The sequence below is a fragment of the Zonotrichia albicollis genome, chromosome 17, assembly GCF_047830755.1.
Source record: "Zonotrichia albicollis isolate bZonAlb1 chromosome 17, bZonAlb1.hap1, whole genome shotgun sequence".
Lineage (NCBI taxonomy): Eukaryota > Metazoa > Chordata > Aves > Passeriformes > Passerellidae > Zonotrichia > Zonotrichia albicollis.
Window position 1 is genome coordinate 9,792,637 of NC_133835.1, and position 24,435 is coordinate 9,817,071.

The 24,435-nt window shown below is 52.5% G+C and overlaps 2 protein-coding genes across 3 annotated transcripts; one reads left to right on the plus strand and one right to left on the minus strand.

The window, feature by feature from the left end:
- The first annotated feature begins 151 nt into the window (after positions 1 to 151).
- LOC102074231 (tyrosine-protein kinase Srms) lies at positions 152 to 9,775 on the plus strand. 2 transcript variants are annotated; one of them, XM_074553580.1, is made up of 9 exons: positions 157 to 580; positions 679 to 844; positions 3,515 to 3,636; positions 4,502 to 4,668; positions 5,516 to 5,654; positions 6,432 to 6,590; positions 7,458 to 7,639; positions 7,787 to 7,943; positions 8,252 to 9,775. In XM_074553580.1, exons 2-9 carry the CDS (start codon positions 783 to 785, stop codon positions 8,443 to 8,445), a joined length of 1,182 nt encoding a protein of 393 aa, XP_074409681.1. In that variant the 5' UTR covers positions 157 to 580; positions 679 to 782; the 3' UTR covers positions 8,446 to 9,775. The 2 variants fall into 2 exon arrangements, with proteins under 2 accessions (XP_005489174.1, XP_074409681.1); XM_005489117.4 differs by having other exon boundaries at positions 152 to 844.
- A 4,045-nt stretch (positions 9,776 to 13,820) lies between these two features.
- PPDPF (pancreatic progenitor cell differentiation and proliferation factor) lies at positions 13,821 to 16,504 on the minus strand. The gene is made up of 5 exons (XM_005489116.4): positions 16,371 to 16,504; positions 15,383 to 15,471; positions 14,555 to 14,629; positions 14,327 to 14,423; positions 13,821 to 14,151 (listed from the first exon to the last, which is right to left on the minus strand). Exons 2-5 carry the CDS (start codon positions 15,435 to 15,437, stop codon positions 14,007 to 14,009), a joined length of 372 nt encoding a protein of 123 aa, XP_005489173.1. The 5' UTR covers positions 15,438 to 15,471; positions 16,371 to 16,504; the 3' UTR covers positions 13,821 to 14,006.
- Between the last annotated feature and the right edge of the window lie 7,931 nt (positions 16,505 to 24,435).

Here is a 24,435-nt window from a genome sequence, read left to right on the forward strand (position 1 = left end):
GTGGATGCAATTATTGTCCTATGGAAAAAAAAATATCCTCCCACACAAGTAAGATGAAGACTATTAGCTGGAGTCAGCCACTTGGGACAAGAGCTGCTCGAAGAACAGAGAGCTGTGTTTATGGTGCTCCGGTAAGAAGCAAAGAGCACACTTTAAAATAATGATTAAATAAAACAACAGCCGTTCTCCTTCTTCTTCGAGAGCAGCAAGCCTGGCTCCAGCTGTGCCTGTCTCCCAGATGTGCCCGTGGGTCTGAGCGTGGGACTCCTGCCTGCAGACTCGTCCCGCCGGCAGACTCGTCGCACCAGACGAACCAGTTTCACTTTCAGAAATAGGAAGTTGGCCGGGAAGGGCCGGCGAGCGCCCAGACGCGTGCGGGTAACGCGGGCCGGCAGGATGAGCTCCGCGGCCGGCGGCAGCAGCCCCGCATCCCCGCTTGCCCCGGCCTCCCGGTGGGCATAGCCCACGCATCCAGAGCATCTCCGGGCATGGAGCAGTTCGTCAGGAAGCGCCTGACCTTCCTGACATCCTTCTGGAACAAGCTCCGTCCCCGCTCCGTGACGGAGAGCTGCTCGCTGGGGTATCTTGGCTCTGATTCCGTTTCGCTCAACTCGGAGGCGACTTCCATTTCCTTCATCCCCAAGTCGTCTCTCTGTATCGCTTTGTACGCTTTCACAGCCCGCAGCGCCGAGGAGCTGAGCATAAGCGCAGGGGACAAACTGCGTGTCCTCAGAGAGGAGGGCGAGTATGTCTTAGCCCGGCGGCTGCTGGGGGAGCCGGCCATGGGCTACGTCCCCGCTGCCTACGTGGCCAACCTCAGCCAGGGCACCTCCGCTCACCGCCCGTAAGTATTCCCGGCCCTGGATGCGCCGGGGGATGGATGGAGGCTGGGCTCGGGCAGGGAAAGGCAGCGCTCACCCTCCACAGCGGCGGCGAGCGCCAGATCCCAGTGCCCTGCTGGCGCTGGGACTGAACGGGGATTTGTCTTTCCCTGAGCATCCCTGAATCCCCTGGGCACCCCTGCATCCCCTGCAGGTCTTGGCAGCGGGGTGGAGGTGTTCGGCAGGAAGCGAGATTTGGGGGATGCGCCAGAGATGCCGGTGCCCTTTCCTGGCTGCATCACCCTGGCACGGGCTGGGCTGGCTCTGGGCAGGGTTGCAAAGGCTCCTGCTTGTTTCTACTGCTTTCCCTCTTGTTAAAGGGGACCCAGCAGGAAGAGAGGGAGCTGGGGAACTTGTACCTGAGCCCTGCCAGCTCCAAAGGGCTTGGGAGCAAGGGAAGAAGCATTTTGGGTTGGCACCTGGCAGGAAGCCCAGAGCTCTGCAGGGCCAGCTGTTGCTGCCATCCTGCTTATCCAGGGCTGGGGGTTTCCTCCCGGTGGGTGCCTGTCCCAGCCGGCAGGGAGCTCGGGACATGTCTCAGCCTTCTGGCAGCCGGGGAAAGCCCAGCTCCTCGTTGCATAAGGCAACCTGGTCCCGACACGTCGGGCGAAGCGCCCCGAGCCACAGCTGTTCCCTCCGTGCCCTGAGTCACCGAGCGCGGGCAGCGCGGGGCTGCGGCACCCCGGGGACCCCCCCGCGCCCGCCCTGTGCTGGCTGGGGTGAAGAAGAGCAGCGGGGGAAGCCCGGGAAGGGTCCCCGATGTGCGGTGGGGTAGGAAAGACCCTCCCTGCGTGTGCTTTGAGGAAGGCAAATCCATCCGGTTGGGCTGTGCTGGGATCACACCGGTGTGGAACGTGGGGTCGGCTCCCTCCCTGCCTTATTCCCATGGCATTCCTATGGCATGGAAGAGTAGGACAGGCTACAGGGGAGCATGTAGCACACACACACAGATGTGTGTAACCTGTGTGTGTGTGCCTGTGTGTACATGTGTGTGTATACATGTGTGTCTGTGTCTATCTGTGTGTGTGTACGTGTGTGTGTGCTCGTGTGTACCTGTGTGTATGTACATATGTGTATATATGTGCGTGTACCTGTGTGTGCACATGTGTGTACATATGTGTGTTCATGTGTGTGTACCTGTGTGTGTACATGTGTATGTGTGTACCTGTGCGTATACCTGTGTGTACGTGTGCCTGTATGTGTATGTGTGTACCTGTGTGTGTACGTGTGTGTGCTTGTGTGTGTGTGTATATACCTGAATGTATGTGTACATGTGTGTACCTGTGTGTCTGTACATGTGTATGTAACATATGTGTGTATATGCGTGTGTATCTGTGTGTATGTACCTGTGTGTGTGTATGTGTACACGTGTACATGTGTGCACCTGTGTGTCTGTACATGTGTATGTAACATATGTATATATATGTGACTGTACCTGTGTGTGTGTACCTGTGTGTGTGTACATGTGTGTGCACATATGTGTGTACCTGTGTGTGTCCCCGTGTGAGCAGCAGCCGTGCGCAGCCGCTGCCCAGCCCCGTGCTGCGGACAGGGATATTGCCGATGCTGGGGCGGGGCAGGGCCGGACCGTGCGCGGCTTCCCCGCCCGAGCGAGCCGTGAGCGCTCAGGCAGACTGCGCGGAGCCGCCTCGGAGCTGCCCGGTAATTTGTTCACCCCATCACGTATAATTTCCTGCGCGGCTTCTCAGACGCTGGCGATCCCAGCTAATGAAACTTTTGACTTCTCACGTCCTGGCTGCCTTAGGCTGGATGGAGCTGCGTGTTAATGTGCATCCTGCTGTGACGGGATCCAGCCAGCCAACCTGCCTTTCCTTACAGGAATTCAGTGAGGAATCTCAGTGAGGTGACAGAGAAAAGGGGTTTGGCTGGGTCCTCCCCTGGCTTGGTGCTGTGAAGTCCCCAGCACTGCCAAGGCTGGAGCAGCAAATGGCAATTGCCAGAGGTGTTTCCATTGATGCCCAGGCTCAGAGCTGGTTCTGCCCATGAGCTGCAGGTCAAGAAGTGCAAAGGGATCCCGTGCCTGCAGATGTCCCTGTGTCATGGCAGGACACAGGGACAACTTCTCCAGAGCATTTTCCACACAGCGCCAGGTGGTTCGGTGCTTTATTTACCACAGGCTGTCAGCCCAAGAGTATAAACCTCACCTCAGGGCTTGGGATGGAGCTGAGACCCGGACAGCAGTGTCCAGAGACTGGTGGAGGACATGCCCCATCCCTGGCAGTGTTCAGTACCAGGCTGGAAGGGGCTTTGAGAAGCCTGGGCTAGTGGAAGGTGTCCCTGCCCACGGCAGGAGGGGTTTTAGGGTCCCTCCCAACCCAAACCATTTTGGGATTCTCTGATTCTGTGAAATGGTCTGCAGGCAATGAGCTACAATAAACTGCAGCAAGTGCCTGTAAAGCCCACCCAATGGAACAGCTTTGGTCTACAGGTTTTGTGACACAGTCTAGCCACTGTGCCACTTGCTTGGTGGCTGCAGGAATGAGAAAACAGTGGGATCCCAGCAGCTGCTCCCCCTCCCCAGCTCAGAGGGTGCAGAATCCCCTGAAACGGATGCAGACCCATCTGTGCAGCATCCCCCTGCCCCACTGTGACCCCTCTGCTCTGCTCCCCAGCTGGTACTTCAGCAAGATCAGCCGAAATGAAGCAGAGCAGCTCCTCCTCTCGCCTCCCAACCAGCATGGCTCCTTCCTCGTCCGGGACAGCGAGAGCAGCAAGGGCGAATACTCTCTCTCAGGTGACCTTGTGGCAATTATCCAGATATAATTAGCACAGGGAAAGGAAGCAGGCTGCTCCTTAGGAACAGCTCCTGGCTTGCTTAGCATGGGCTGAAAAGAAGAATAAGTTTAAAGCGTTTTTCAGCATCTTGTTGAAGGGAATGGGCTGCTTTCTGAGAGTGAGGGGAAAGTTTACAGGGCAGGGACGGATTGTTGAATCACTGTGGCAAAGGAAAGCGTGTGGCTCCTGTCTGGGGTATGAAAGCCATAAACATTTCACTGCAGCTTAATGATGGTTTCGTGGCACTACCTCCCAGGATTTCATTCCAGCAGCTTTTGTCATCTGAGGGTTGTTTAAAAATATGCTGCCACTCCAGATTACCAGGGCCTGGGCTGCTCCCGCATACTGAAATCTGAATTCAGGGGGTTTTGGACCAGGCAGTACTATTACAATCTGTTTTAATTGCCATAACAATAATCCTAGGAAAATTCATGGTGAACTCTATATTCCACCATCAGTCCCTGAGCTGTGGGAGTCACAGCCATTCCTGGTTTATCCTCTTGGAGCAGCTCTGATGTTGTCTGAGCAGTCCATGGTGGAGTTATTCCTGGCAATAAAGCTTATTAATTATCTCTGATAATAAAGCATCACCTCTGTGGTCCAAAGAAGCCTGGCTCACAATGGCCAGGAGTGCTCTGGGCCAGGAGGTGGGAGCAGAAGGGACGTGAGGAGTGGGATGAAGCAGTCCAAGGGAGAGTTGTGTTGCTTTAACTTTATTAGAAGACTTGGAATCTTTAAGGGCGAGAGGGTGGAGCCAGCAGGGAGGTGGGGAGGGACTGATCTCTGCACAAATTGAGTTTTCCCCAACCTGGGGTTCCCCATAGTGCGCAACCACGCCAAGGTCAGCCACTTCCGAATCTGCAAGAGCCCCAGGGGCAGCCTCTACATCCAGAAGGGACACCCCTTCCCCAACATGGAGGAGCTGCTCGCCTTCTACACGGAGCACTGGAAGGTCATCCAGAGCCCCCTGCTGCAGCCCTGCAGCCCCGCGGTGCGTACGGGCACAGCTCTCCCCGGGGTGGGAAAAGGGAAAGGGAAACTAGAAATAATTAGTCTGTCCCTTTGGGTTTTGAGTTTATTAAACTAAATTTAAAGCCCACCATTAGTATAGCTGCCAGAATCGCCTTTGATCAGCCACATTAATATGTATTTTTGACCATAATGTTCTGAAATGTGTTGTCCATCTGAAAGACTGGAAACCAAGTTGTTACAATCCCATTCAGTACAGATTCTGGAAATACCTGCCCTTCCAATTTTTTTCTTGAGAATATAAGACAAAACACATGGCTTTTATAAAGTTTTCATACCAATTAGTGCAGTGCTCATAAGTCTAATTACAGTATTAATCCCAAATTGCCAGCTCATTTCCTGATTAGAGTTCCATCTACTGATTATGACTTGGAAACAGCAATTAACCATGTGAATAATCCGAGAGTGAAATTGAAAGGTGTGGGAGAAAAGAAATGCTCATTGAACTGAAGTCTAAATCAGCCATAATATGCAGTAATATTAATTCATGGATTTTTATTTATTGGTGGAGATGGAGAAAAGCCACTTTTGAGGTCTGATGAGGAGTGAATCATGACTTGAACTCCTGGTATTCCATGTAGACTCTCCTGCTTGCACAGCTGGGGTCCCAGCAGGGCTCATGCAGAGGATGCCCCATGTGTTCTGTGCCCGCAGTGAGCACAGAGGGAAGGGCAGTGCTCAGGCTCAGCCCTGGCTGGTGGAGCACCATCTCCTGCTCCTCTGTGGGCACCACAGGCTGCTGCAGGCCCCAGCAGCAGGTCCTGGCTGTCTGTCTGGTCCGAGAGTGCCATTCCATGTCCATCTGACAGACTCCCCCCGAGAGGGACGGCTGGGAGCGCCCGCGCTGGGAGTTCACCCTGCGGAGGAAGCTGGGAGAGGGCTACTTTGGAGAGGTGTGGGAAGGGCTGTGGAGGAACACCGTGCCAGTGGCCATCAAGATCATTAAAGGTGCGTGGAGAATCAGATGTTAACAGCAGACAACTGAGTCTCTCGTTCACTGCCATTATCATTGACCCTTGTTGCTATAAGACACAAAAGAACACAAGTGCATTCTGCTGTTCTTAAGGTGAAGAAAAAGGGAAGTTTATTTTCTGACTCTAACATTTATAGTTTTCTAAGAGTGACAGTGGATTGGAGGGTGACAGTGCCACCTCTCCAATGACACTGGACAAACTGACAGTCTATCAACTTTCTCCTCTTCTATGAAGAAATGCAAAACAATGAGTTATTTACAGAAAGTGTGTGAGAAAGTTCACTACAAGAATGTCAACATCAGAAGGCTCAGAAAATCTTAAAAACCAGGGTGACAGACCCTCCTTTATTTCCTCATCCTCTTGGCCACTGCCACTGTTTTATCATGCAAACTGCTGTATGACCTGGTGAGGAACCACTGGAATATTTCTGTGCACAAACTTAAATTTGGGCTGCATCCGTATGAAATGGCTCCAGCCAGTGGGTGTGTGACAAGTGACATCACATCAAATAAAATGGGTTTGATATTCATCAAGTCCTGATGGAACTATGATCCTGAAAATGGGACCCAAAGTCCCATGGAAAACATCTTTTTGGCTCTGAAACACAGGTTGTGCAGAGCTTTGAGAGCTTTGAGAGCAGAGATGGGCTGTGGGCAGGTAAAAAAGGTTCTCATCCCCGTTGGAGGCACTGAGGTCCCAATGTCTACATGAGAAAGTGGCTCACAAGGGCTATGTTGGCTTTGTCCCACAGCTGATATGAAAGCAGAAGACTTCACCAAGGAGATTCAGAACCTGAAGCGCCTGAGGCATGAGAAGCTGATCCAGCTGCACGCCGTGTGCTCCTTGGAGGAGCCCGTGTACATCATCACCGAGCTCATGCGCAAGGGCAACCTCCACAGCTACCTCAACAGTGAGTGCTGGGTCACTGCTTCCTGTGCCTCAGAGGGGCCCTATGAACCTGAATGGGGACCCTAAGAGAGTGCCAGCCTGGTCTCTGCCCTGTTTGATCAGTGGTAACACAGAGCAATCCATGTGCAGATGGATTGGTGGAGATGGTCTTGGGATCACAAAGTCTGCCATGATCCTTTGGGCATCCATGTGGGCTGGGTCTGTATCAACCCCCAGGAGCCCAAGCTTGTTGGTAGGGAGCTTCATCCCTCCTCCACCTACCCATGGTCTGCCAGCTCCCACCAGAGCACAGAATCTCACTGCTGTGTTTGGACAACTCCACCCTCTTTAGGAATGAAACAGCCAAACCTCCCCGTGAGTTTGTGCGTGTGCAGAGCTCATAACATGCCATGGACCACTCATCACCCAGTTTAATTTTCTTGGCTTTTGTTTTCCTGACCCAGCACAATCAAACAAATCTCTCCCACCAAGACCTGTTTTTCCACAGGGTGCTCCCCTTCCCACCTACACTGACCTTGTTTCTGACTGGGGTTCCAGCAGCAGAGCTGGAGCTCACAGGTACAGCAGGCTGAGAGGCCTGCAGGGAGGAGATTTGCATGGCTAAAGGTCACCTTTGGCTTTGAACAAGCCATGGATATCTGTGACCTTGGTGCTCCTCAGAGCCCACCCCTGCCCCATGCCTGAGGAGCACATGGCTGTGCTGAACTTCCCACACAGCACAACAAGGATGGTTAGACAGGAGCACAAATTTGAGGTTTTACATCATCCTCATGTTCCATACTGCCAGCACAGGGTCTCCTTCCAAACAAAAACACCAAAAAAGGTGTTGGTAGATTGCCCCCAATGCTTGGATTGTCTGGATTAACAGGTCCTGAAGGGAAGTCCCTGGGCACCTCCCACCTGCTCAACATCTCCTGCCAAGTGGCGGATGGGATGAGGTACCTGGAGGAGAAGCACATTGTCCACCGGGATCTGGCAGCCAGAAACATCCTGGTTGGAGAGGAACTCACCTGCAAAATCGCTGATTTCGGACTTGCCCGGCTCCTCAAGGTCAGCTCAGGGGATGCTCTGGTCCCTCCCTTGAACCACTCGAGCTCATAGAGCTATCCCATGATGGAGGCATTCCCTGCCATCCCCAAAACCCCTGTCTGTGCTGTTCACCCCATCCCTCATATCCTGTCTGCCATTGCTTTTCAGGATGACATTTATTCCACCAGCAGCAGCACTAAAATCCCAGTGAAGTGGACGGCCCCGGAGGCAGCCAACTACCGCACCTACTCCCTCAAGTCCGACGTCTGGTCCTATGGGATTCTGCTTTACGAGGTCTTCACATATGGACAGATCCCCTATGAAGGTAGGGCTGCTGCCCCACTCCATGAAATGTTATATTGTCCCTTCCCTAAGGGATATGGAAGCATCTCCTGGAGAATGAGTGGGTTATTGTCCATTTAGGGATGGCTTAGAGGGATATTCAGTGGTTGCAGAGTGTGTGCAGGAGCTGGGGGCAGAAAGTTGGTCTGGATATCCCAGATCCTCTTTTCTACCACCCCTCTGGCACAGAGACGCCACAGCACCACCAGTGACATCTTGGCCACTGCAGATGTACCTTCAGGGCATCCTTTGGTGACATCAGACTCAGGAGCTTCTCCTCCTTCCTTGCAGGAATGACAAACCAAGAAACCGTACGGCAAATCACCAGGGGCTACCGCCTGCCCCGGCCCAGCCCCTGCCCTCCTGAGATCTACAGCATCATGCTGGAGTGCTGGAATGGCAACACAGAGGAGCGTCCCACCTTCCTGGCCCTGAGGGAGAAGCTGGGCTTCATCTACAGGCGGCTGCTCAGCTCCCTCTCCTGAGGGACCCCTTCCCACCATCCTTCCTGCACAAGCCCCTCCAGGCCAGCTCTTGCCAAGAAGTTCCTTCCTTCTGGTTTGCCCTCTGACAGGGCTACAAGGAAAGCACATTCCCCCAGAAAACAGCCTGTGGTCGCTCACAGCCAGGGTGCAGGGAGGTGGCCAAGGCAGAAAGCAACAAGTTGTGCAGAACTCGTTGCCAGCGCTCGGCTGTGTAACAGTTTGGAGAGGCCCCATGGAGGCATCACTCAAAGTTTACATCTTCATTCACTCAGCAGGGTGGGAGGCCCCTGCTGCTCCCCACACAGACGTGAAGGTTTGCAGTTCATGTTCAGTTGTGGCTCTGCTTGATTTATCTTGTAGTGTGTGTTCGGTGTATTTATCAATAAATGTGTGTGCATCCACCCTCAGCAGTCCTTGCAGGGCGTTGCTGGATGCTCCTCCCTCAGCACACTGCTCCACTCCCTCCCAGGAATCATGGAATGGCTTGGGTGGGCACAGCCCTAAAGCTCCTATTGTTCCAACCCCCTGGCATGGACAGGACACCTTCCACTAGAGCAGGTTGCTCCAAGCCCTGTCCAACCTGGCTGTGAACACTTCCAGGGATGGGTTCAAGGAGCCCACCAAGCACTGAATTGCAACCAGCCCCACTCTTGCAACCACAGATAAAACCCTTCTTGTGTCTCTTTGGACTCTATTCACCCAAGTACCCCTGTGTGCCTCTGCCACCCCTTTCCCTGGCAGCAGCCCCCTCATGCCCCAAGGACTCTGCAGAGTCAGCTCCTGACTGGGCTGCTCTGCTCTGGATCCTTGTCTTGCTCACCATCCTGTGGTTATTCCAAGAAAAATGAATGTTTGTGTCCTAATATTGACTGCCTCCTTATCCCAGGTGCAGGCAGCAAAGGCAAAACCCTGCATCACCCTCCTTTGCTCTTTATCCCATGCATGGGGCAAGCCAAGAGATGCTCCCACCAACCTCAGCTCCTCCCTAATCCCAGGATCTGGCATTGCAGGGGGACCTTGAGCCTCTGGTCCCTCCCTAGCCATGGCAGTTTGCTGCACCAAGTCCCTGTTGCCCCCTGCCCATGCACACTCCCAGAGGCTGGACTGTCTTTGGCAGCAGCGGAAGGACACATGGAAAAGCAGGAATTGGAGCAATGTTAAAGCTCCAGGCTGGTGCAGGCAGGGGCAGCCTGAGCGGGGCTGTTAGAGCCCTCACACAATTGTGGCACTGGTGGTAGGAGCAGCAGACAGGCTGTGGGTGAAAGGCAGCTGGCAGAGGTTTAGAATTCCTCCTGACAAGCCCATCCTGCCCCTTTGCAGGTGACCAGGGGGACTGAGCCAACAGAATTTATAAAGTTAATAAAGTTTATGTAACATTCCCCATGCCTGGGCAGTGTCCATGCTGTGCAGCGCAGCAGAAACAAGTCTGGCTCTTGGCTGAGCAAGTCTCCAAGCACGAGGGGCCTGGAAAGGGGAGGCAGGAATGTGGTTTAGTTGTGGGATGAAGCCTGCTCTGTTCTTGTCCCTGTCCCAGCAGCTCCTGGTTGGAGTATTCCCAGATGGAAAAAGCAACAAGTTGTGTTTGGACATGGTTGCAAGAGGAAATCTTCTCCTTGCACAAACATTTTGCAGCTTGATCAAACACCTGAGCAGAGAGCACAGCTATGCCCAGCCCAGGTCCTCTCCTGCAGGAAAATAAAGACTGAAGGCACATCCAGCAGGTGAAAGGCTGTGGCACACTAAGGAAGGGCAGGGACACCGTGGGGGGCTGCTGCACCTCAGAATTACAGAATGGTTTGGGTTGGAAGGGACCTTCAAGCTCACCTTGTTCCAGCCCCTTAGAGCAGGCTGCTCAAATGGCAATAAAGACAGCAAATCTGCAGGTCTGGCTGCCACCAGATGGAGCTCAAAAATAAGCAGGAGGAGAAGGGAGTGCGTGGGGTGACAAGGCTGGTGTGGGGCACAGCCATCCATGGTGGGGTACCCGGAGATGCCACCAGCCTGTCACACACATGGCCCCAAACAGCTCACTCAGCAGTCACAGTCAGCTCTTGGGGATGGGGAGAGGGAATTTGGGGATGTAATGACACGGTGCTGCCCACAGCAGTTTTCCTTCCTCCTCCTCTTCCTCTGCTGCATGAAAAGCCAATCCACAGCCTGGGTGTGCCCTCCAGCACGGTCTGCTGGGTTTTGGCATTTCTCAGAGTCATTACTTGTTTTCTAAAAGTAAATAAACTTGGTGAGGGTGGGGAGGGACCCAAATTTTCCTATCTGCTGCCAGGATCTCAGCCTCAGCTGGGCACTGCAGCCCTCCCCCAAAAACTGGACCAGGGTTTTCCTTAATCCACTCCACAAAGGCAGGAATGCGGGGGTCCCAGTCCCTCCAGAACTGCTCTGGAGTGGGCACAGCAGATCCTGCTGTTAGAGGGCACTGCAAATCCTGTCACAGGCACCTCCTGCAGATCCTGCTGTTAGAAGGCACTGCAAATCCTGTTACAGGTACCTCCTGCTCCACTTGCAGCCTGGCATGTGCCCGTGTGAGGATTCAAGGATGGCAGCCTTGACCCAGTGGCATTTGGAAGCAGCCTCATGCTAATGTGATGTATTTCAGCTGCACAGCTCATTTCTATTTTTAAGGGCCCACATCAGCGTTTGAAGGGTGAGGGGGAAGCAAAGCTGCTGGAGGGAAATAAACCAAAGCAAAACAGCCCCCAGCAGCAAGAGGCAGGGAATGAAAAGAAATATTTCTCACCGGAGGCGGCGGGGTGGCGCAAGGGCTGCTGCAAAGGACGAGTGAGCAGAAAACACCAGCACGAGTTTTTAGCAATTATGTGCATTAATCAACAGTTAAAATACCATCAAGGGAGCAGCGGGGGGACATCAGACCCTGTGGAATGCCATGGGAGGTGGGTGCTTGCCCCTCCCTACAGGAAGAAGGGGATTGATTAGGGAGGCGTGCAGGGTATGGGGAACCCCTTTCATTATCTTCTACTGCACAATGTTTCCCTTGCTATCCCACCACAGCAGCAACAGGAGGACACAGGAAATCAGCTGGAATCATACAATCACTCAGGTTGCAAAAGCCCTCTAAGATCATTGAGTTCAACCACTTCCCCAGCACTGCTGATCCCACCACTAACCCATGGCCCCAAGTGCCACATCCACAAGGCTTTTAAACTCTGCAGGGATAGGGACTCCCATGCTTGGGAACTCTTTCAGTGTGGAAATTTGTCCTGATATCCAACCTAAACCTCTCCTGCCACAATTTGAGGCTGTTCCATAGAATTGTGAAATGAGAGTTTTCTCTCATCACTTGTTACTTGAGAAGAGAGACACCTACAGCAGTGGAGATAGAAACAGAACAAAAATAAATGTGCTTGGCTGTCAGATGCTTTTCCAAAATGTCTGCAGGCTGTGAAAGGATAAGAAAGGCCCTAAAAGCCTTTCACTCCTGAGCAAAAAAAGGCAATGCCAAGGACTTTGCTCTCAGAAATGCCAGGAGGCTGCCCAGGAGCACATCTGAGGGGATCTGGACTCCCTCTGTATCTCTACTCCCAGCAGAGGAGTCTGAGTCTGCGACACTTCACAGACTTTCAGAAAAACAGCCTTTAATTCAGCAGGGGTTTTCCAGGCAGTTTTGCTTCCCTGGACAGGGAACCATGGGCAGAAGGGCAGACACTGACAGGTGTTGCAGTCCCTGCTGTAAATCCAACACACCTTGGAGCAATGTGGTAATGAATTTAACCTTCATCCAGCATCCAAACACTGGATAGGGGAGCATCCATGCGCTCATGGCATCAGAGAGCAGCTCACTTAGAGCTGGACCAGGCTGGGGAACGTGCCCAGAGGAAAGCCAGGGATGTGGCATTGGTGCCTTTGCCCTGTCACCACCTCCCCTGGGTGCCTGAGGACAGTTGCTGGGTTTGTCCCTCCATGATCACAAGACCAACAAGCAAATACAGTAATATTGACTTTACCTTTGTGTGTCCACACTGATTCTCAGGCTTGAAAAAAAGTATTTGTCTCTCCAAAATACGTGGCTTTTGCTGGCAACCAGCAGCAGAAGAGATCCCTGAGGCACCTGGGGTTGAGCAGCACCCAAAGAGCTTTGCTGAGCCCTAGGAAGACCCTGGAGCAGGATCACAACCACATGTCCCAGCCAGCCAGCCCACCTTGCCTTGTCTTACTCAGAAATGGTTTATTTTATCTTGATTTTCCTGCGTTTCTTGAATTTCAAAGGCAGCCCCACAACAACAGCAGTTTGCTGCCTGACTGGAAGTCACATCAGTCAGTTGCTGCCATGGACATGGGGGTCACCTTCAGGTGCTGGCAGTGCCCAGAGTGCTGGAACAGTCCTGAAGCCATCTCCCCTGGGTGCACACACTGACACAGGGGCAGCAGAGGTGCCAGTGCTGCCCTGGCCCCGCGGAGGCACAGGGGACACAGACCCTCTGCCCTGACAAGGACCAGAGCTCAGGGAAAAGCTTACTCAACACTTTCCACTGTAAAAACAACAGAACTGGAGTGACCCTGGATGCCCCTGCAAGCAGCCACAGAGCAGAGCAGCCACTTGGCCCCAGCTGCTCCCTGCCCTTTGTCCTGCCAGCACAGGACACCAGGAAGCAAAGCCACAGCTCAGGGGTCCCATGGCCTCAGCTGCAGCCCCCAGTGCCCACAGGACAGCCCCACACCTTGTGCTGTGTCTGGCAGCAGAGCAGGAAGATTTGGCACCTTTAAATGAACCTCTGCAAGGTGGTTTTTTTTGCCTCCAGCAGGAACAAAGGCGCTCCCTTCATGCAGGCTCTTGTTTTCCCAGCTATTGGGCTGGTCACAGAAAGATCAAACAGACAAATTGAATAATTGAAGGCAAAAATCAGGCGAAACAGCACCTGGGGCAGATGAGATCCAGGGCTGCAAAGCCTCTGAGCTGCCATCCATACCAGGAGCTCCAGCCTGATAGCCAGGTCCATAAATGCATGTCTGGAGCAAGTTTAACCTCTCTCCTCATTATGGAGGGGTCACTGTTTACCCAAATCCTTCCCCAGCCCCAGCCACACCTGCTCAGGCCCTGGCACTTGCTCCTGCCCCTGGAGCTACCAAAGCAGTGCAGAGCAGCCGTGTGCTCAGGGAACAAAACAACTTCAGTGCCAGCAGGGACAGGCTGTGTAGCCAAGTAAGGAGAGAAGCAGCTGAGGGGAAAGCGTTTGCAACACCAGCACAGCCCAGCCAGATCCTGCTCATGTGCAAAACACACAGAGAGTCAGGCTGGCACGTGATATTGGCACCAGCACATCCTGGGACAAAACCACCATCCTTGTCCAGCCTCACCAACACCCCCAGCACTGCTCTGCGGACAAAAAACAACCCACGACGTCTTAAAAGGCTGCTCAAGTTTATTCATTGCCATTGTACGAGTTGAGGGTAATAAAAACGTGTTACTGCATGTGCTTCGAGAGGGCTTAGTTACACCGGGAGAGAGTAAAAAAGGCTGGAGTGGAATCGTCGGGGTTGCTGCGGTTTTCCATGAGAGAGCAGCGCGCTTTGATGGGAGCAGCCGGGTTCTACAGGGGAGGAGGGGCTGTGCCCGCCGGGTGGGAGGGAGCGGCCGTGATGCTCGACTCGCTGGCGTGGCGCCTCCGTCCTGCGCCCGGGGCCACCACCAGCCCGCAGGCCATCGGTGCTGTGGCCGCCCGCAGGGCTCCCAGGCTGTAACACACAGCACAGGGACAGTCAGCCACCGTGCCAGCCCCCACATGTGGCACTGCTGCCCTGCGTTTATTCCTGGACCATGGATGCGGTCCATGCGGTTGGGATGCGCCCTGAGGGATGCAGCAGGGATGGCCCCTGGTGCTGCTCCCCCGTGTCACCTCAAGGCACTCACCTCTCCTGGGACTCTGACACCGTTCTCATGGCTGGGTGAGTTGTCTTCCCGAAGAAGAAGCTGGACCACCACTGGCCAGGGTCAGACTTGGGCAGTTCTGAGGAACAGGAACAGGGCATGGCAGGGAGAGTCCAGGTCAGCGCAACCTGGGCACCCCAACCTCGCCTCACAGGAGGGGCTGGGTCACCTCCAGAAGAGCTCCCCTGAGCCAGGACAGGTGACACTCACCTGGGCCATGGGGGATGACCTCCCCAGAGTACTCTGAGCTGCAGGAGCTGGTGCTGGATGTGGAGCTCAGGCGCCCTGTGGAAAAATTGTGGCCATCAGAACCACTGCTGACCCGTGGTCATGCCATGAGAAGGAAAAAACAGACTTGGTGAGGCTGTGCCTCGGTGACATGGCTCAGCCTCATCACTGACTCACTCCACTGCTTGCCCAGTTTAGTGCCAGGCCAGTAAAAACCACTAGGAAGGAAATAGACATTCCAATCACAGGGAGCAGAAAAACACCTGAACACCTCTGCAGGAAAAAACCTGCAACCCCAAGGACAATATTTAGTGGCTTTGAGAGATGACTTGAGGCCAAGAGGATGCAAATTCCTGTGTATAATCCATGTGCTTTTAGTACAACAGCTCCAAGCCTGCTGCTTGTTTCATCTCGGGGGAATCCTTTAATTCCCTCTGGTTTAAGCAATCCATTAAACCAGAAACTCTCTCCCAGATGAGGAACCAGGAGCAACCATTGCCCAGACTGGTTTTGGAGCTCACTTCTGAAGCAACAGTGCAAGGTGAAACCATCCACCCCATCCCCTACAATCTTCGTAACAAGTGAAGAGATTTGAGCCCCTCAGCAGCCGGAACAGACGGGCTGGGGGGCCCAAAGAGGGTCTGGGCAGCAGCAGGGACACTGCTGGCTGTGCCCTTTCCTCCCCAAACACTCCCATGGGGCTGCAGCTGAAAGCACAGACCTGAGCTCAGCTCCATCTCTGCTGGAGCCACATCCCCCCACAGCTGGCAGAGACCCCCATGTGCCCACCCAGCCCCAGCCTGCCCTTACTTCTGCGATAGTTGTGCGTGGCCATGAGCGAGCCGCTGGATGGGATGGATGCCATGGTTCCTGATCTTGGTTCTTGTGCAGATCTGAACCTGGGAGCACAGAGGCAGCTGTCAGCATTCACCCCGACCCAGCCCTGCACCCTCAAAAGCTGCAGGGGTGCAAATGGAACCATTTACAGAGTTCCATTCCTAGCCCTGCACTGGGAACGGTGGCTGGTGCTCACTGCACACAGATTAAACCCACAGAGCTCCAAGAGCTACGTGCAAAGCCAAAATAATTCTGTCCTACACAATTGCCTGTGCAGAGCACAGCCTGGCACAGCCCCTTCCCGACCCCCCAGCCCCACCCCGGGTGTTTTTCTTGCAGGAATCCAGCTCCCCTCCTTAGATCAACATCTGGAGTTACAAAATCCCAGGCGGACGTTGCATAAGAAGCAGAGAAACGCTGAGCTGGGGCACACACTGAGGCTGTTCCTGCAAGAAACTCCAGCCCCAGCCTGACCTGAGCTGGGGCACACACCGAGGGTGATCCTGCAAGAAACTCCAGCCCCAGCGTGTCCTGAGCTGGGGCACACACCGAGGCTGTTCCTGCAAGAAACTCCAGCCCCAGCCTGTCCTCGGCGAGCTCCCCATCAGCCAGAGCCGGGATAAACCTGCCCGCGCTTCACCATTGATGTGGTCCAGCCCCAGTTCTGAACTGGAGTTGTTCTTTCTGAACTGGAGCTCCAGTTCTTTCCCTCTTCCGGGTACAAAACACCTTCCTGCCAGCAGCTAACTCTGCCCACAGCCCGACCCCTCATTCTCCAAGAAATCTCTAAAAACCGCTCAGGGTGTCACAGCGCCAGCTGCCAACAGCTGCCCGACACGCGGGGGAATCAACCTTAGCGGGGAAACTGAGGCACGGCGAAGTTCCACCCCACAGCGACCCCAGCGCGGCCCCCTGGCAAAGCAAAGGCTCGGGGCCCCCCGTTCCCTCCCCGGCAGCGCACCTGGGCCGTGTGCGGGTCCGGCGGGCTCGGGCAGGGTAGGGAGGGCCGGGGTCCGGCGCGGGGCCGCGGATCGCTCGCACCGCACGGCCTGAGCCGCGGCGCTGCCGAGCCGCCCCCGCACGGCGCGGCTTTATCCGCCCCGGGCACGCCCCAACACCGCGCCGCCAATGGCAGCGGGGGCGCGCCCGACACGCCCCTGACAGCCTCGGGGCGCGACTGTCGCGGCCGGGACAGGGGACACCCGCCCAGGGCTGGAGGAGCGGCGCAACAGCGCCCGGAGCGCGGAGAGACGGGGTTCCGCCCAAAAATCCTTCTCCTCTCAGGTGGTTCAGCTCCACTTCCAAGCTGGAGAAGTTTCTTTCTCATTTCAAGCAATGCTGCGTTTAAAACGAGGGTAAACATGAAAAATAAATAAATACGGATTCGAGGGGGCTTTATCAGTTTTGGAAAAGAACCCTTTATTTCAAAGGAAAAGCTTGCAGCAAGGCCAAAGTACAGCCCACAGCACAGAGCTGTGTTTGGGTACCAGGGTAGCATCCTGTACAAGCGCTGCTGCTCCATGAACCACTGGTTTTGTGAAGCTGGGAGAGCCAAGGCAATGGATGCATAAGAGGAAGCAGATGTGTTGAAGAGGAACAGAAACTCCACAGACAATTTCCTTCTGCTTGGGATGGAAGTGGGGTTGAGAACAAAACACCCAAAGAGAAGCCAGAGCCTTAAGGTGCCTCCACAAGGGCAGTTTGGTACTGGGTATACCTAAAATGTTTCTCATTTTTTCTCCCCTAAAATTCAGTAATGTTCCAGAGCAGAGCTTTGCAGCCCAGCACATTGAGGGGCTGTTTGCAGTTTTGGTGCAGCTGTGGGAAAGAACATTTTTGGAGGGTGATGCTTTAACCAGTTCAGGGATTGAAGGCAGAAGGGAGCCCACATCCCAGCCTGGGGTGGTTTTGTCACAAACTCCCCATACAACGAGCTTCATTCCTCACCAGTCTGATTTTTTCCTTATTGATCTGGAGTTATTCTTTAATCATCAGGACAAGGGACCAGTGCCAGGGGAGGCTGCCCTGGGTTGCTCTAGGACATCAACCTCCCTGCACAGCTCATGGGACAGCAAAAGGGCTGAGCTGCCCTCAGGGGTGTGTTTCTCAGTAGGGTATGACCACCCCAGCATGGGGACACTCCATGTGAGCCCTGTCCCCAGCTGACCCAAGAAAGCCACACTGACCACTGCCATGGCCACTGGCATGGACACTGCATGAGAAAAGTAGCCAGCACAGCTTTCAGGGAAAGCCTTGGCAGTAAATAAATAGATAAAGCAAATAAAGTCAGTAAATAAATAGATGAGTAAATAAATAGATTATTTACAAAATTTACCCCAGAGGTTAAAGGGCCAACAGAAGCACATGTGTGGTCCAGCTGGGGACCAAGTTCCTCCAGCCGTGCCTCAGTTTCCCCACTGATAATACTGACTCAGCGCTTTCCAGGGAAGGGTTCGACTAAAGGCTGAGATGGACTTTGAATACACAAATTCCAACAGGCAGTTTAAACAGCCACGTGGTTGTTTTCATGCCCAGCATAAGGCTTTGCTTTTGTGCTGCGTGACTGGGTTTGAGCACTGCTTGGATTTCAGGGTCCTGACACTCCCAGCCCTGCCTGGCTACACAGCATGGAGAGTTCCAGGGCACAGGCTTGGAGATTTTCCTGGCCTGGAAAGGAATGATAGAAGGCTAAAAAGTCAGTGCTTCAGACATGAAAAGTCATTTTAGTTTCAGTGCAGCCTGTGTCATCTCTCAGGTTCCTCCTCAGCTCCCTAGAGATGCATTCCTGCATCCTCCACCTCCCTTATAATGTACAGAGCAATTAGAGTGTATTGATAGAAAGATTATATTCCATAATGGATTATATTCTCCCCAGCAGGTACAGGATGATTGTGTACCCCACTGAGCCTGAACAGGCTAATTGCTTTAATTAATGAGAGAGCAGAAATGAACAAACATGCCCCAGTCCCTTTGTGCAATTTCACCACTTACACCCACATTTGGGGCTGCTTTTGAAGGATCACCTCATTAAGCAGATAACACTGGGGGTGTGATGCTGCCCCCACAGCCATGAGGGGTGAACTGGGGCTTTGCTGCTTCAGGGGGATTACTCTCCAGCAAATCGTGCCTTGTTCTGCTTTTCCTCTCACAATCAATTCCATTTTGCCTTAATGATGCAGCAGGAGCAGCATGGGTAGGACAGAGCAGCCAGGGGAGATTGAGCAGCCAGTCTGGTTTCCCAGGACAAAGCCTGTTCATATCAGGTGTGTTGAAAAGAGGAGGAAGATACATTTCATTTATATTGATCAAGAAATGGTACTTTCAAAATGAGCAGATGACAAGATTTGGATAGATTTTTCTCTTTGGTTTTCCTCTCATTAGAGCCTCTAGGCTAGAGCCCAGGACTGCAAGTGTCTCCAGTTTGCTTTTTAGCAAGGTTTCTGTGTTTTCCTTTTTTTTTTTTTTTTTTAAACTGGCTTTTAGCTTCTGGCAACTGGCTTTTGTTATCTGCCATTTGTGTGGGCCATTAAGGAAGAGGCTTTTGTGTCATTTTGAACTTGGCAGAAATTTCTGGAAGCCAGCAAAAGCTCCAGAACTGAAGGAACTGCTGAAGGAACCAGCACTCGTGGGCCAGCATCAGTGGGTGTTTGGGGTACCCCAATGCTGTTACCAGATGTGACACCCCAGTGGCTTCAGGAATTTGGTCAATAAAAGGTTGCCCAGCAGCCCCTTCCCCACCAGAGGATGCAGCAATTTTCTTCCTGGGTAAGAAGGCAGCACTTAGTCCTGGCACAGCAGCCGAACCACAGACTGGCTCGGGTTGGAAGGGACCTTAAAGCCCATCTCATTGCAGCTCCCTGCCATGGGCAGGGACACCTTCCACTAATCCAGAGGTCTCCAAGCCCTGTCCAACTTGACCTTGAATACTTCCAGGGATGGGGCAGCCACAGCTTCTCTGGGCAGCCTGTTTGGTAACACAGATTTGAGCTCTCCACAGCGCTGTTCAGCCTGGTCCTGCCCCATGGAGGCGTTTCCCTAATTCTCCCTCTGTTGAGGAACTCTTGGTGCAGAGGAGGGAGCAGGCAGGACCTGCGTTCAGGCTTGTTCTCTTTTTCCCCTCCTCCTTCTCTCGCTCCTCCTCCTCCTCCTCCCCTGCCTGTTCTTCCATGCCAGGTTTGGGATTAGGGCAGCGTCCGCCCGGCGCAGGCAGCTGCTGCCACCTATGGATAAAACATACCCAAAATATTCATCCTGGATGCCACACTGGGGCCGTCTCTGTCAGAGCCAGAGCAGCTGGGACACCAAGCCCATGCTCAGCCCATGCTTCTGTCTGACAGAAATGCCTGGACATCTTCCCCTGCCTGTATGGTTTAAATTGGAAAGGGGAATGTCCTGGAAATGCAGGGAAAGACTTTCCTGAAGCGCAGTGCTTGAGCAGCATGTTTTACCTGTCGTGTGGAAATCATGCTCTGCCTTTCTGGGATATGTGCAGCAATGATCCAAGTGCCTCCTTGGCAGGAGAAAAAACCAAAGTCAGATCAGGGCATGGATCACTGTCCCCATGGTGATGGGAGAAGCTCTGCTCACCTGCAGTCTGAGTTCCCAAAGGGCACAGGGAATTGGCATCAGGACCCCTAGAACTGTGAGTCTGATCTGAAAATACATTGTGGAGAGAGTTAGAGAGTCACAAAGTGTCTGATTTACAGTGCAAAGGGATGTCTCCAATTTGGAAAAGCCAGTGAAGAGAGAAGACAGCCTCTTGCTGCAATCCAGAGGCTTGTGGTAAACTTGCTTCCACATGTTCCTGACTTATGGTTCATCTGTTCCTCCCTAAAAACTGGAAAATCATCTTGCAGAAACCAGCAGCAACACTGAGCAGGATCCATGTCTGCAGAAAACTCCCAGACCCATGTTGTGGTATCAGGGGAGATGCCACTACCAGTCACTATCCTCACATGAAAACAAATTATTCACCAATATAAACCCCAGGGCTTTGATGGGGGTTGGTTCAACAAAAAAAATTCTCATTACATTCTCTGATCCTCTTTTCACCCTTTGGATGCACCCAAAGCTCATGCTGTTATCCAGATATCTCCTTTAACATTTCCACTAAAGCCATCAGAAGATGTGGGCAGCCAGGGCTCTTTTCACTCAGTGCCTGTGGTTTGATAGGAAAAGCCATCCCTGGGATTAATCAGGCTTTTCCTAAGTGGGAGATGTGCACAGCTGCCAAAACAAACACATCAATCTGGTGTAGCTTGACACAGCACCAGACATCTCTGCTGAAAACCCAGCATGGTCCAGGGCAAGGCAGCATCCAGCAATCAGCACTAAACACAGGGCAGAGGTGCCTTATCTCATTTGGGCTTGACCTAGATTGGGCTCTGCCCCATCCTCAGCTCACAGGGAGATTTAAGGGATCAGAGTCTGCAGCCCCCACAGATGCTGCATGCAGGCACCAGAAATGTCACAGTGTCCCTGATGAGATGTGGATGGAATGGTGCTTGTCTCCTTCCCTGGTGCTAAAAGATATTTCAGGGCATGGAAATGTTCATCCTGGCTGCTTCCCAGATGGACAGCAGCTCAGGCTGAGCAGCTTTATCCTCCACAGCCTCAACCCCATAACTCAGATATTTGGTGGAAAAGGGGTTCCTGGAAGAGCATCCCTGGAGCTACCACTGACACCCAGGAGGAATGGGGACAGTTTTCCAGGCCTTTAAGCATTGTCCCTCCAGCACTGCTACCTCAGATCACCAGTGGCTGTGACCAAACCCCCCTGGGCAGGTCCCAGTGGTGTGAGCACTGTGGTGGGTCCTGAGGAGCAGCCACCCTGCCCTAGGAACTCTGCTGTCCCATCAGGGGTGACACCAGACTCCATCCCCAGCTGGCCAAGTGGCTGGAGGACTTGGATGTCTTGTTATCACTTCCAAAGTTTATTTTTAAATCTCTGGCTCCAATTTAAAGGTATCAGCAGCATGAACTGAGTGCAGGACCTTAAAATACTCCCCTTCTCCTCCTTCCCCTGCCTTTCTGCCCCATAAACCCTGGCTTTATCTCTCCTCTCCAGGTCTACAACATGAGCATGAGCTGAAAAACCTGCTCATGTTAAAAGTTCATGAAATCTACTCCATCCATTCACTTCCTTGAACTGGAAGTGTTCAAGGCCAGTTTGATGAGACTTTGAACAAACTGGTCTAGTGGAAAATGTCCCTGCCTATGGCAGTGGGGTTGGAATGAGATGATGGTAAAATCCCTTCCATCCCAAACCAGTCTGGGATTCTATAATCCTATGATCTTTTCCTGTTTGGTGCCCTGGGCCAGGAGTGCTGCCAGGCAAACACACTGGGAGGGTCATGGCATGTAAACACAGGGACCTGGAAAGTGTGACCCCAAAGCCAGCCCCAGGTACACATGCTCTAGAAACCCCTGGGATGTACAGCAGGGGATCCCACCCTGTTCTAACACCAGTTAATCTGGGTGTAGCTGCAATGGGAATGTCTGGTTTGTGTGCACCAGCAGTCAGGATTGCCATGGGATGCAGGATGTGTGCATGAGAAGAGGATGGTCAGTGCCTTCATGTTTAGAGCTTGTCCACCCCAGCAGATGGCAAATGCTGAAATATCAGGGTGCAAAACCTCAGCAAAGCCTCCAAAGCTGGTGTGGAAGGAGCTGAAAGCCTGAACATGGCAAGAAGGAAACCTAACAGCCTCCACTCTGTCCACAAACTGCCTTTTAGAGGACAACCACTGCCCTACCCACCTTGGATCTGCTTTTCCAATGATTCTTGCATGAGGCCAGGCTGCACTCCTTCCTTTCAAGGACTCTATTCCTTTGCATAGAAAGAAAACAGCAATTTACAGCCATGCCTCTGTCCAGCCCCAGCTTCTCCCTTGTGAGACCAGAGCTCCTGGAGTGACATCCAGGCTGGCATTCCTCGTGGCTGCCATCTGCCCTGCCCAAACCCCCTCCTTCAGAGCAGACCTGCTGCATTTTAAAACCACAAACACACAATTGCTCAGTGAGCTGAACATTCATGGGCAGGAACACCCCCAGAGCCAGGCAAATCCAGGCAGGCAGCCTGGAGTGCTCTCATCCCAGATCCATACAAATTACCAGCACTGCGGATTATTCCTTCTCCCAGTTACACTGTGAGGGCCTCTTGGGGAAAAAAATAAATTCCAGTTGTTATGTCTGGACAAATGGAAGTTTTAGCTTAGTTTAAAGCACCAAATCTCAACCCAGGGGCTGTGGGGCTGGGTGGGGTGGAGGTGATGATGATGAGAGGAGTCCCTGCCATGTTTGTGTGCGGCCTGCCCATCTGTGACCGTGTTCACAGGGGTCTCAGGTTGAGGGAAGAGATGAGGATCTGACTCCATGTTTCAGAAGGCTTGATTTATTATTTTATGATATATATTACATTAAAACTATACTAAAATAGAAGAAAAAGTTTCATTAGAAGGCCAGCTAAGCTAAGAATAGAAAAGAAGGATAACAAAAGTTTGTGGCTTGGACAAAGAGCTCGAGCCAGCTGGGCTGTGATTGGCCATTAATTAGAAACAACTCTATGAGACTAATCACAGATCCACCTCTTGCATTCCACAACAGCAGATAATAATTGTTTACATTTTGTTCTTGAAGCCTCTCAGCTTCTCAAGAGGAAAAATCCTAAAGAAAGGATTTTTCATGAAAAGATGTCTGCAACACCCATCCCTTCTGAGGAAGGGGATTTCCGTTTTATTGAGTCGCCCTAAATCATTTGGTGGTGGCTTACAGGCAGGGTGAATCAAGCCCCAGTATGATGGAGGGGAATTGTTTCAGGGGCCCTGGATCTGACACCAGATGGAGATAGACAAGGTGTTAAACTTCAGCCACCCTCAGATTTCACTTCCTCGGGTCTCTGTAATTTCACACGGCTGAACATTTAAGGGCAAATTTACACCATTTTTTCTGAGGGAAGATTATTCCATTTAGGCATAGCAGTTGAGCTTGATGGTCCCCAGGACCACATGTGCTCAGTGAAGTCCTTTGCCCCGGGCGCCAGCCAAACCTGGCATTAAGGAAGAGCCTTTTGTGCCCAAACCTGGGCACTCAGCTGTGGCTTTAAGCCTCTCCAGGCTGGGGTAAAGTGGCTTAAGGGAGCCGGGATTAGCCAGGTCTGAGAGCCCTCTCTCCTGCTCAGGTCCTGCACTATTTATAGGCTGATGGGCCGTCAGGCTCTATTTCAGGGCAGAACAGGGCACTGCCCAGCTCCCTTCTTCCTGCCTGGGAAAAGGGGGGGGAAACAAAAATTCTATTTACTGGAGAAGGAAAGGAGGCAGGAGAGGCCCATCCCATGCTCACCTGGCAGAGGTGACCGGGATTTACTCCATCCCCATCTTCATTATTAAACTCAGTCATTGCCCCACTGTTTCCAGGCTGCCTCAGCCTTTGTGTAAAAAAAGGGCAAAGCACTAGAATATGGATAGAAAGAATAAGAGATTTATAAACCTCTCCCTCCTCCACATTATCACACTTGCTGTCCATCTCCAGCCCATCCAGACCTGTGGTAAATCTTCCACTCCTGTCCCAAAACAAGGCTGGGGTAATCTCGTTAAATCCTCTTAGAGCTTCTCCTTGGAAGTTTCTTTTTCATTTTTCCTGGCACTCAGTACATTTTATGTTGTGCATGGAATGCTTCATAAAAACAAAGGATAGCTTGACTATCATATTTCTAAGAAAATACCAATGAGCTATAATATTAATTAAAAAAGGCCTCCTTTTAAGCTCTAATGAGAAGTTAGGAACATTTTTATCCACATAATGAGTAAGTTTTTAGCCATTAGCCTAGGAAGGTAAGAGTATTTTCATAAGAGTATCTAAATTAGCTGTTAAATTCGCTGGAAAGATGGTCTGGGCCATAAAATTGTTCTGGGTTATTTCATAGCTTTAGTCAAAATTAGCTTTCTTTTGACCTATATTTGGCTTTGGGACACAGAAAATTTTGGATTGGCCTTGGAAATCCACACTTGACACAGACATAAATATTC